Source organism: Ailuropoda melanoleuca, chromosome 2 (genome assembly GCF_002007445.2).
Source record: "Ailuropoda melanoleuca isolate Jingjing chromosome 2, ASM200744v2, whole genome shotgun sequence".
Classification (NCBI taxonomy): domain Eukaryota; kingdom Metazoa; phylum Chordata; class Mammalia; order Carnivora; family Ursidae; genus Ailuropoda; species Ailuropoda melanoleuca.
This window is the reverse complement of record NC_048219.1, coordinates 161932056-161944689: the sequence shown is the minus strand read 5'-3', so window position 1 is coordinate 161944689 and position 12634 is coordinate 161932056. Positions and strand designations below refer to the sequence as shown.

General features: G+C 35.7%; 1 protein-coding gene across 4 annotated transcripts in view; it reads left to right on the top strand.

Annotated features, from left to right (window-relative positions):
* The window catches only part of PGAP1 (post-GPI attachment to proteins inositol deacylase 1), an 89546-nt gene that overhangs the window by 31028 nt on the left and 45884 nt on the right, over positions 1-12634 (top strand). For 2 of the 4 annotated variants that reach the window (XM_034654903.1, XM_002920028.4), the window contains exons 4-5: positions 6958-7129; positions 10067-10224. In XM_034654903.1, the coding sequence (XP_034510794.1) occupies positions 7003-7129; positions 10067-10224 (285 nt within the window). In that variant the 5' untranslated portion in view covers positions 6958-7002. Of the gene's footprint in view, positions 1-4869; positions 5146-6957; positions 7130-10066; positions 10225-10245; positions 10275-10722; positions 10769-12634 lie in introns of those variants that run through there. The other 2 variants (XM_034654902.1, XM_034654904.1) reach the window with 2 other exon arrangements.

Sequence of the window (12634 nt, the reverse complement as noted above, 5' to 3'; positions counted from 1 at the left end):
CCCTTCAAATCAGGATTTTTGTATCCTTTGGGTAAATACCTAATAGTGCAATTGCTGGGTCATAGGATAGTTCTATTTTTAACTTTTTCAGGAACCTCTATACTGTTTTCCAGAGTTGCTGCACCAGTTTGCATTCCTGCCAACATTGTGTAAGAGGTTTCCCCTTTCTCTGTGTCCTTGCCAACATTCATTGTTTATGGTGTTAATTTTATCCATTCTCACAGGTGTGAGGTGGTAGCTCATTGTGGTTTTGATTTGTATTTCCCTTATGATGAGTGATGTTGAGCATCTTTTTATGTGTCTGTCGGCCGTCTATATGTCTTCTTTGGAAAAATGTCTGGTTCATGTCTTCTGCCCACTCTTAACTGGATTATTTTTTTGGGTATTGAGTTTGTTAAGTTCTTTATAGATTTTGGATCCTAACCCTTTATCACATATGTCATTTGCAAATATCGTCTCTTATTCCATAGGTTGCCTTTTAGTTTTGTTGTTTCCTTTGCTGTGCAGAAGCTTTTTATCTTGATGACATTCAAGTAGTTCATTTTTGTCATTAGTAGAGGGAAATAAAAGAGCATTGGTATTATATGTAAGTGATAAATCACTAGATTCTACTCCTGAAACCAATATCGTTCTGTATGTTAACTAGAATTTAAATAAAAACTTCAAACAAACAAACAAACAAAAAACAAAATAGAAAACACATCATCAGAGTTTGTAAGATGAAAGTAGTGGTTAGAAGAAATACTGTAATCTTACATGCTTACATTAGAAAAGAACAAGATTTAAAAACAATGATCAAACCTTTCTTTTTTTTTTTTTTTAAGATTTTATTTATTTGAGGGGCGCCTGGGTGGCGCAGCCGTTAAGCGTCTGCCTTCGGCTCAGGGCGTGATCCCGGCGTTATGGGATCGAGCCCCACATCAGGCTCCTCCACTATGAGCCTGCTTCTTCCTGTCCCACTCCCCCTGCTTGTGTTCCCTCTCTTGCTGGCTGTCTCTGTCAAATAAATAAAATCTTAAAAAAAAAAAAGATTTTATTTATTTGAGAGAGAGCTTGAGCGGGGGGAGGGGCAAAAGGAGAGGGAGAAGCAGGCTCCCCACTGATCAGGGAGCCCGATGTGGGACTCAGTCCCAGGACCCTGGGATCATGACCCGAGCCGAAGGCGGATGCTTAACCAACTGAACCACTCAAGCACCCCTGATCCCAATCTTTCAAGATAAGAAGCTTAGAGAAAGAAGAACAAAGTAAACGCAGAGTAGATGTAAGGACACAATAAAGATGAGAATGGAAATCAAGGAAACAGAAAATAGACAAACAGTAGAGGGGAAAAAGTGATACCAATGACTGATTCCTCTTAGATATCTAAAAATTGGTAAACCCATATCTAGATTGATTAAGGAAAAAGGGGAAATATAAATCAGCAATAATAGGAATGAAAGAAGGGACATCTCTACAGAGCCTACAGATACTAAGAGGCTATTAAAGGATTATTATGAACAACATTATGCCAATAAATGTGACAACTCAGATGAAATTCTCAAATCCCTTGAAACATAAATTACAAAACAGACACAAGAAGAAATAATGTCTAGTCCTATATCTGTTTAAGATTTTTTGAGTTTGTAACTAAAAATCTTACTGCCAGGAAAACTCTACACCTAAATGAGTTCAGTGGTGAATTCTGTGACACATTTAAGGAAGAAATAATACCCATCTTATACAAACTCAGAAGGTAGAGGAAAAGACAATATGTATAGTTCATTTTAAGAAACCTGCAAACCAAGATTATCAAAATCAGACGTTGACATTGTTTGAAAAGAAAATAGAGATCTAGTACTCCTCATGAACATAGATGTAAGATTCTCAACAAAAAATTAGGCTGTCAAATCCAGCAATATTTTAAAGTATAATATGACCTGATAGAATCTATCCCAAGAATGGAAAGTTGGTTTAATACTCAAGTATCAGTCAATGTAATTCATTATAGGATCATCTCAATGGATGAAGGAAACTCATTCGGCTACATTCAGCACTCACTCATGATTTAAGATAAAAACACAAAACTCAGTGCATTAGCAATAGAAACAAAGGTTAAGAACTATTTCTGTATCTGATAAGATACTTATTGGATAAGATAGATGTGATCACAAAGTGAAATTTCCATGTTATTCACAATAAATGCCTTTAATGTTTTATACCAGGTAGTTTTTTTCTTTCTCCATTTTTCAACTTCTTTCTATTTCTATCATCCCTAGGACAGAGGGTCCTAGTTGGTGCAATAAGGCCAGGAAAAGAAATAAAATTAATAAAGATCAAAAAGGAAGAATTAAAACTGTCTATATTTACAAATTACATAAATATACAGAAACATTTAAAGGAATTTACAGAAAATTATTAGAATTCATGAGTGAATTTAGCCAGATCACAGGGAAAATGGTCAATATTCAAAAATCAGTGAACAAATGGAAAGTGAAATTTTAAAATGTATTTACAATATTATAAAAAATGCAATTCTTATGGATAAATTTAATGAAAGATGTGCAAGATCTGTATACTGAAAAATGAAAAACTTGCTGAGAGAAAGGAATCCAAATAAATGGACCAACTTTATGGATTAGAAGACTTAAAATTAAGATGTAAATTCTCACCAAATTGACCAATAGGGTTAATGTACTACAAATCAAAATACCAGCAGGTGTTTTTGTAAAAGTTGACAAGCTTATGTGGAAATGCAAAGCACCTAAAAAAGCCAAACTATCTTGAAAAAGAATAAAATTGGAGGACCTGCACTGCCTGGTTTGAAGACTTAGCTGTGTAGCTATAGTAATCCAGGGAGTGTGATATTCCTATGCATCTTGAAAATGAAATTTAGACACGATTCTTTGCATTAGCCAGCATTTAAGTTATTTCAATAGCAAGTATTTTTTGAGCTTAAGTGTACGAAATATTATAGGAGGAGACAAGCCAAATTAGATACAGGACCTTTTATGTATCTGATATTTATTGGATAAGATAAATATGATGTGATTACAAAGTGAGATTTAACTCCATCAATGTCATTCACAGTAAATAATTGTGTCTTTAATGTGTTATGCTGGGTAGTTTTTTCCCTTTTGTATTTTTTGTTTTCATATTTTCCCTAATGACTACATATTCAATTTATAATAGAACTAATAAACTTTCTCTTAAATTGAGTCTTTTAGAAAGTAAGAGTCCTGTTATAACTAGGTAGAGTAGGAGTTCAATACAACTTGAATCTTGTTGAATGGACAGGATTTGAGTATGGGAAAGTGAGAGGACATAGATGGAGAAAAACTTCACTTACTCATCGCATGAATCTGCATGAAGTTTTAGCAGTGAATAAAACAGAAATCCAACCCCTCATGAACCTTATGTTCTGGTTGGGAGAGGCAGAGAGTAAACAGCATAAATAAATATACTGTTTTATATAGTGACAAATACTAGGAAGAAAAAATAAGAAAAGGGCATAAGGAGCAAAGGGTAGAAGACTACAATTATAAATAAGGATGCCCAGTGAAGACCTCTTTTGAGAAGCAGACAATTTAATATAAATTAAAGGACATGAGGGTATCTAGGAAAAGAATACTCCAAACAGAGGAAACATATGAAACAAGCACACATGTGCTATATTGGAAAAAAAACAAGGACACTAGTATGGCTGAAGCAGACACAATAAGTTAGTAAAGGAAAAGTTGGGGAGGGCAAATTATAGAGCCTTGTAGGCAATTTTAAGAATTTTCCCTTTTATTTGAAATGATATGGAAAGCCACTGCTGATTTTTGAGCAAATGAGTGACATGTTCTGATTTAGGTTTTAATGATATTGTTCTTTGGCTGGTTTCGAGAATAAACTGAAGGGACGTGAAAGTGGAATTTAAAGAGACCAGTTAGGCTATTGCAGTAATTCAGGCAAGAAATAATGGTGGTTTAGATCAAGTTGGTAGCATTGGAGGTGTTAAGAAATGGTAAGATTGGTATAAATCTTTTTTTTTTTTTGCCTTTTTTTTTTTAATGATTTTTTTTATATTATGTTAATCACCATACAGTACATCCCCGGATTGCGATGTAAAGTTCGATGCTTCATTAGTTGCGTATAACACCCAGTGCACCATGCAATACGTGCCCTCCTTACTACCCATCACCAGACTATCCCATTCCCCCACCCCCCTCCCCTCTGAAGTCTTCAGTTTGTTTCTCATAGTCTATAGTCTCTCATGTTTCATTCCCCCTTCTGATTACCCCCCTTTTCTTTATCCCTTTCTTCCCCTACCGATCATCCTAGTTCTTATGTTCCATAGATGAGAGAAATCATATGATAATTGTCTTTCTCTGCTTGACTTATTTCACTTAGCATTATCTCCTCCAGTGCCGTCCATGTTGCAGCAAATGTTGAGAATTCGTTCTTTCTGATAGCTGAGTAATATTCCATTGTATATATGGACCACAGCTTCTTAATCCAGTCATCTGTTGAAGGGCATCTCGGCTCCTTCCACGATTTAGCTATTGTGGACAATGCAGCTATGAACATTGGGGTGCATATGGCCCTTTGGTATAAATCTTAAAGGCAAGAAGATTTGCTGGCAGATCAGATATGGAGAGACAATGTGAAACAAAAAGTTGAGGATGACCCAGAGTTTTTGGCTGAACAACTAGAAGGATTGAAATGCCATTAACTAAGTTGGGGGAAAATGTAGGAGGAACAGATTTGGAGGAGTTTAAGAGTTTTGTTTTAGGGGTGCCTGGCTGGCTCAGTAGGTAGAGCATGCCACTCTAGATCTCAGGGTTATGAATTCAAGCCCCACACTGGATGTGGAGTCTACTTAAAAAAAAAAAGTTTTATTTTTGACAGGTTTGATTTGAGATGCACTTTGGACATCCCAGGTGTAGTTGGTATGCAGTTGGAGTTTAAGGTAAGAGTTTAAGAGAAGAGGTCCAGTCTGGAGATGATAATATGAGGGTTGACAGGATATGGATATATTTAAAGCCACAAGACTGGATGTGATCGTTATGGAGTCAAGATATGAAAGAAGAGACCAAAGGACTGAGGCCTGAGTCATTCCCATATTAAGAGATGAGGAGAGATGAGAAGGAAACAGCAAGAAACTAAGAAGGAGCAGCCAGTGAGGTAAGAGGAGAACCAGGAGAATTAAGGAAACCAAATAAATAATTTCAAAGAAGAAGAAGTAATCTATGTCAAATCCTGCTGATAGTTCAAGTAAGATGAGGATTGAGAATTGGCAGTTAGATACCTTGGTGACTTGATAACAGTTTCAAAGGAGTGTTGAGATGAAAGCCTGATTGGAATGAGTTTAAGAGTATGGAAGTTGAGAAATTGAAGACAGCAAGTACTGTATATGCAGCTTTTTTGTTGAGTTATGCTATAGGTATATAGAGAAAGATGTGGTCACTAAGGACAAAGTGGGAGTAGAGTTTCTTTTTTAAGTGAGAATGGTATTATATTTATATACTAGCATGAATGATCTGGTAGAGAGGGAGAAATAACAAAGCAAGAAAAAAGTGAGAAGAATTGCTGGAGTGATATACTTGAGAAGGGCAAAGGGGATGGGTTTTAGAGCACATGGAGAGTTTGGCTTTTTCTAAAATCAGGTCTGTGTTGGGGATCACCAGGACCATTCCCAGGCTTGATGATTGTCCGGAGAGACTCATAGGACTCAGCATATAGTTGTACTCATGGTTATGATTTATTACAGTGAAAGGCTATAAAGCAAAATCAGCAAAGAAAAGGTGCATGGGGTGGGGTGCCTGACTGACTTGGTTGGTGGAGCATGTGACTCTTGATCTCTGGTTGTGAGTTCAAGCCCCACATTGGGTGTAGGGATTACTCAAAAATAAAATCTTTAAAAAAGAAAAAAGAAAAGCTAGATGGGTGAAGTCCAGAGGAAACCAGGTGCAAGCTTCTAAATGTCCTTCCAGGGGAGTCACACCAGATGCATTTAATTCCGATAGCAATGAATGGTGATGTGTGAAGTGTTGTCTACAAGAGAAGCTCATGAGTGCCCAAATTTTTTATTGGGGGCAGGTCACGTAGACACCGTGTGCCTAGCATGTATCAAAATCCCAACCAGAAGGACAGCAGGTGTTCAGCGTAAGCCATATTGTTTGCAAAAAGAGACTCAACATAGTGATCTATTTTTACCATTTAGGAAATGATGGGAATATCCCAGAATCTAAGTTCCCAGCCTACAGCCCTGAGCCAAAGTATACGCAGTCCATTATAAGGATAGCAGTTTCAGGCTTACTGTGTTAACTCTTTTCTGCATAAGGTCCAATTTGTTCATAGTAATAGGAGAGAGAGCATAGATGAAGGATCAATGTGGAGGACGATAAGCAAAAGTTTGGTAGTGGAACTGAGGATACTACATGGAGACAAAAGATTTTTTAAAAAGCAATGCTTATTTTAAGAATATGTTATTGTCAGTGAATAAATGTTATGGAATGCTGGTTTCTTTCTAAACCCAGGGGCACAATAGAGAAGTAACTTGGTAAGATATATCAATATGATGAGGTACTGTATTGCTATGGTAACTGTAATTGTTCTGAGTTTTTGTGATGATTTCAATTTCAAATGATCTTACTTATATCCTATAAAATCTAATATTCTGGTATACACCAAATATAATTACACCTCTAATATCCAATATAGCAAATGGTAAGGCATGATATACTAAACCAACTGTTCTGATTTGGGTTTAGAAAACCAAAGTGTAGCTATTAAAAGTATTTGGCAGAATACAAAATAGTGTGTATATACTAATTACAAGTAAATGAAAATGTATTTCTGTATCTTATGCAGAGTTATATAATAGTTAAATTTTCTTTTTCCTATAAAATTGCTTATATGTAGAGGGAAGTGTTTAGAATTTTTGTTATGATACCAAGACTTCATTATGCCTGTTGATTTTTTTTTTTTTAATAGGGTCAAGAATTTGCTCCAAAAAGTGTGGCAATAATTGGTCATTCTATGGGTGGCCTTGTTGCAAGAGCATTGCTTACATTGAAAAATTTTAAACAAGATCTGATAAATCTTCTTATCACACAAGCCACCCCTCATGTTGCTCCTGTGATGCCATTAGATCGTTTCATAACCGGTAAGTACTATTGCATAAACACTAACTGACCTCCCCATTGTTGTTTAAGATTAAACAGATTCTTGCATCTACTTCCTTTAAGAATATGCTGCAGATTTATCCATGTATGAAGCAGCTCAGTTTCAAATTAACACCTCCATTTCTGAGCATCTTTCTTTGTGACTTTCAACTTAGGCTAATAATTGAAACTGCTGTTAGTTTTCTCTGTCCATAGCGTCTTACCATGGAGAACGTGTGTCTTATAATCCCTACATACTTGGGAATCAGTTTAATTACTCTTGGGATGACTTTCTGTCTCTTAAAGTATGTTTAAACTTCTGTGTTTTGTTAACTCTTCCAGTACTCTATTCAAAATAAGCTTATATTTAAGTAAAGCGGTAGAAATGCCTTGTTTTTAAATAAATAAATCTGCTAACACTTTCTATGGTGAGATAGAATTGGTAATATTTATTACTGTATTTTGGTGTTGTATTAAAAACTTTACATAATGTATTATTATTTCACTTGTTGTTTAGAGCAGTCCTTTGAGATAGGTACCATTATTACTTGCATCTTTAAAGAAAGTCAGGTATTACCTTCACTGTTCATTGAAATATTGTATGATAGAAGAAAGTCTTTGAAAACAAAGAATTATTTCCTGATTAGTAAATTTACACCACTTCTTACCCTATCAAAATTTGCATTATCTTAATTTTGATGAAAATGAGAAATATACCTTATTGACTCCAAAGCACCCATTTTAACATAACATTGTCAAGGAGTAGTTTATTTGCTGGGATATCTGGTACAATAGTACCAACAGTGAAGTTTAATTTTTTTCCTTACTACATTTAAAACTTTGCCTGTAGAAATTTTTCAGTAAAAATTTAATTTTAGTCAAGTTGCTTAAATTTGCTTTACTAATTCTAATAATTACAAATGACCTGTAGGTTTAGAAAAAAAATCAAAGGCATAGACAAGTCATAATACTTGTCATGATAATCAAGAACTGTTTTTATTACATTTTATATGGATGAGTTATGTATGTTAAATTAGAATTGCTCAGAATATATCTTTAAGAACTCTTTGAGAAAAGAGCTCTCAGGAGAGTCTGATTTTATTGTTTTTGAAAGGTAGTGATGGTCTGTCTCTAAAATGCTCGGGCGAAAAGTAATTCTTAGGGTCGGGTGCCTTTCTGGTAATTAGCAAGCCTCTTTTTTTTCTTTCTTTTTTTTTTTTTTTTTAAAGATTTTTTACTTATTTATTTGACAGAGAGAGAGACCGTGAGAGAGGGAACACAGGCAAGGGGAGTGTGAGAGGGAGAAGCAGGCTTCCCACCAAGCAGGGAGCCCGATGCGGGGCTCGATCCCAGGACCCCACTGGGATCATGACCTGAGCCGAAGGCAGATGCTCAATGGCTGAGCTACCCAGGCACCCCCTTATTTATTCTGTATTTATTTCAGATTTCATTAAGCCAGAATTAGAATAAAAAAACAAAAGTTCAAGGTGTGGAAGATCTTAGGTTTTTAGGAGAACTAAAAACCTTCAGCAGTACATTCCCTGTTTATACTTGATGGAAATGCTGCCCTTACATAGGGGGAAGGAAGCTGTGCACTGGGCTCCTCACTTTAGAGGGCTCTGCTCTGGCACTGCCATTCTCCACAAGGTGAGGAGTATATAGGCCAAGCAGCCTTCCCACTTGCAGGCTGTGCCTTTACTTCCAGGTGATGATCTAGGTAACCAGGACTTCAGACTTTTCTTCCATGGCCTGTGTGGGCTTCTTACCTGAATCTGTCCCGAGGGCAGGTTTGTAAGTAAGGTTGAGTTGTGGCTAAGGAATGTCTGTGCATGAGGTACACATAGAGCTTTGATATCCTGCATCCTTATAATGCAGGATGGAATTAGGATGGGAAGAAACGACAATAGTTCAATGATGGGTTAGAGATCTTCCCTTCCTATGCTGCCATAATCTAGTGTCCATCTCTGAGGTATCCTGGAATTTGTAATTTGAACTTTGCCTTCCAGGTTATTTCAATGATATATTTGTCAAGGTAGGCAGAGAAAATATGTTTAACAGTTTGTTAGCTGGAATTTTTACTTTTAAATATTTAGACATAAGGCCATGTGTACCCCATTGGTACTCTTGTCTCAGGACCTGCAGATGTTAGGATTGGGTCTCCTTAATCACATTCTAAGTAAATACTGCTGAGATCTTCAGTGGGAGGAGTTTCCTGTTCCAAAATGTTTGAAGCTCTCAATGGGATCAAATGCCAGAATGAAAGTACATTAAGTTTTGATAATCAGAAAAGGAAATGAAAACTCCTCTGCCCTCTCCTCAAATTTTGATACTCTTTTTCTCATCTTCCATAGATAAAGTAGAAAAATTGCAGATTCTTCCTGTTGAGTTACCTGTTAATTACTCTAAATGGGTAGAATCTTCTTAACCCTAAGATTTTCCACAACAGCATTGAGTCCTAAGACTAAAGTGATTGTTGTTCTAATTGTATTTTAAGAACTTAAATAGTACTTTGTGTGGTGTGGCTGGCCATAGTAGAGAGCTGCTAAGCTCTCACACTGCCATTATTAGGAAGATCTACAATTATTTAGCATAGTGAACATGTTTCTTTGGAAGAATTTTAGGGTTTCTACTTGCTACACTGCGTGGCTCATGATCTAGCAGCATCCTGTGGGATGTAGAGAACTGTTTGTGTATGGACTTATCAAAGCTATTAAAGTTTGGTATTGATAACTTCAGTAACTCTTAGTATTTATAGTCTTATTTAATGGGACAACAGACTCGGTAAAGATGTTGATTTTACTCAGAATAGAGAAATGTGAATAACATTGTAGACAGTTCAGTATGGCTTAAACAGAAATTCCATTTAATATTAGTATCATAGATACCTTATTGTTGCAGGGAATGACTAATTTTTAATGTGTGTCTTTATTTCCTACCAGATTTTTATATGACTGTAAACAACTATTGGATTCTAAATGCTAGACACATAAATTTAACCACACTTTCTGTAGCTGGAGGATTCCGGGATTACCAAGTTCGTTCAGGACTGACTTTTCTACCAAAATTAAGCCATCATACCAGTGCCTTATCCGTTGTGGTAATCTTTTTAAGATTCTACTGAAATATTAACAGAATGGATATAGTAGGGTATGAAAGGAGAAATATGTAGTTGCTTGAAAATGACTACTGAGTTATTGTAGTACTGCTGTGTGTGTATGTGCACGTGTGTGAGAGAGATTTTATGAAAGAATGAATATGAATATGTTGGGAAGGCAGAGGCATGGGTCCACAGAAAGTGAAAAGGATCTTAGAAACTTTGTGAAAATGACTTATTTGTGAAAGTGACTCTTATGAATAGTTGTTCCTTGTTTAAAATAAGTACCTACCCATTCATGAGAGTTTTAACTATAAGAAAGTGTGGACTGAACTCCAAGGGCCCCTTGTTATATCTGAGTGGTATATAGAATAGAAATGGAATATCAAACTCGAGTGCTGAACTTGAATAAAGGTTTACCAATTTTGAAATTTAAAAATTAGCTTTGATAATATAACAAAACCCTGATTGATTAATCTGCTAATTATTCTTCCCTGCTAGGACATCAAGTATTTGGTCTTTAACTGGGATACATAGCCTCTGTAAAGTGAGTTCATGTTTCCTTTTAGGACTTACATTATTTCTTATATTTTTAACCTTGAAGTCTTCAGTTAAGATCTGAACTTTTTAACTCTACACAGTATGTAGATATTGTATATAGTATGTATACATGTGTATACTGCACATCATCTCCAAATATAACTTAATTTCTAAAAAAAAATCCGAAGTTCCTTTTGCTTTTTAGGAGACAGTGCTTTATTTCATGGTTATTCTTTTCCTAAATACTCCCTTGCTCAGTTCATCTATTGCCCCACCTTAGATTACTATTCATTTATTAAACAAGTATTATTAAATGCTTGCCACACATAGAACAAAAATTGTTGAGCCATTCTGCTATTACCCACTATTTTCTTGTTATTGGAGGAGTTGTGATATAACCGTAATAGTTTTGAAACTAAATTGATAAATCTCTCAAACCTCATTATTGGTATGAATCATTTTATTTGATGTTGAATATTTGGGGCAGATATTTGTTGGAAGTCCTCAAAACACTAAAGATCAATTCTTTAGTAAACACAGATATTTTAGTCATATAAAATTGGATGTAATTATTTCTAGACTTGGCCTGGAGCTTGTTGCTATATTGATGCCCCTTCCTGCAGCTTATCTCTTAAAGAACTTTGGTTTCTTTAAGTGTGTGTGTGTGTGTGTGTGTGTGTGTGTGTGTGTATGCGTGTGCGCACGCGTCTGCGTGCTCAACCTGTGCACATGCGTCTGTGTCCCTCTTTCCTAATCCATTTGATAATTTGTTGCCTTCAAGGCAGCTTGTATTTCTGTATCTCTGATGAAAATATTTTACCTCTTAATGGAATTTTCTCAAAGCTGGTTATTGTCTGAATTTTATTTAGTATTTTAGCCCCCAAATAGCTTATTGCTTTTCATATATCTACATATGATTACTTTAAGAAAGTATTAAGAAGTAACAATTTTTTGATAATTCTCAAGAATAGTTAATTGACATTTAGATACATTCGGACTAGAAAAGTTAAGAGACCTCGGTTGTATTAGTATTAGTAAAGTAGGCAGAACTGCTGTAATATATTATACTCATATAGATAATGGCACTTAAACATTTTGCTCCTATACCTGCCCTAGGTATGTACTTAAATTGGTGGGTAGTTTTTGAAGGAGTCCCATTAAGGGACCCAGGCTCACAGTAAGCAACCCTTTCTTGAATGCAAAGAGAGGCGCTGTGAAAAATAATATCAGATTTACTTAACGTTTTCTGTTGTATGTAAGATGCTATTCACAGGAAAGTCATTGCCTGGTGTGAAAACTAGTCTCTAGTTCTTGCAGGGTGCTGGGCCGTTGTAAGGAAGCCTTCTTCAAACAGTTACATTTTTTAGGAGCCTTTGCTGTTATGTCTCTAACTAGTAGTTTATATCCTAATCTAGGTATTTTTTTCAAAATCAGTAACCCTGGACCATACTTGTAAGAGTCTGATTTGGGGGCACCTGGGTGGATCAAGCATCTTACTCTTGATTTTGGCTCATGTCATGATCTCAGGGTCGTGAGATCCAGCCCTGCATTGGACTCTGTGCTGAGGTTGGGGCCTGCTTAAGATTCTCTGTGTCCCTCTCTTTAAAAAAAAAAGAGAGAGAGAGTCTGATTTGATAGCTTTGGAATTGTGATCAGGCATATTTATTTTGAAAAAGATCCCTAAGGCTGGGTATTTCTCAGGGGCACCAGATTATAGAAGTAACATCTTAAAATTTATCAAAGGGTAAACTAAAATTATTAAAATAATTGTGATTTATTTAAAGAGTCATAAACTCATCCTCTTAAAAGAGTAATAAAGAGTTAGATATTAAACTTCAGTAAGGAATCTGTAGATGCTTTAATAATTTTCAAA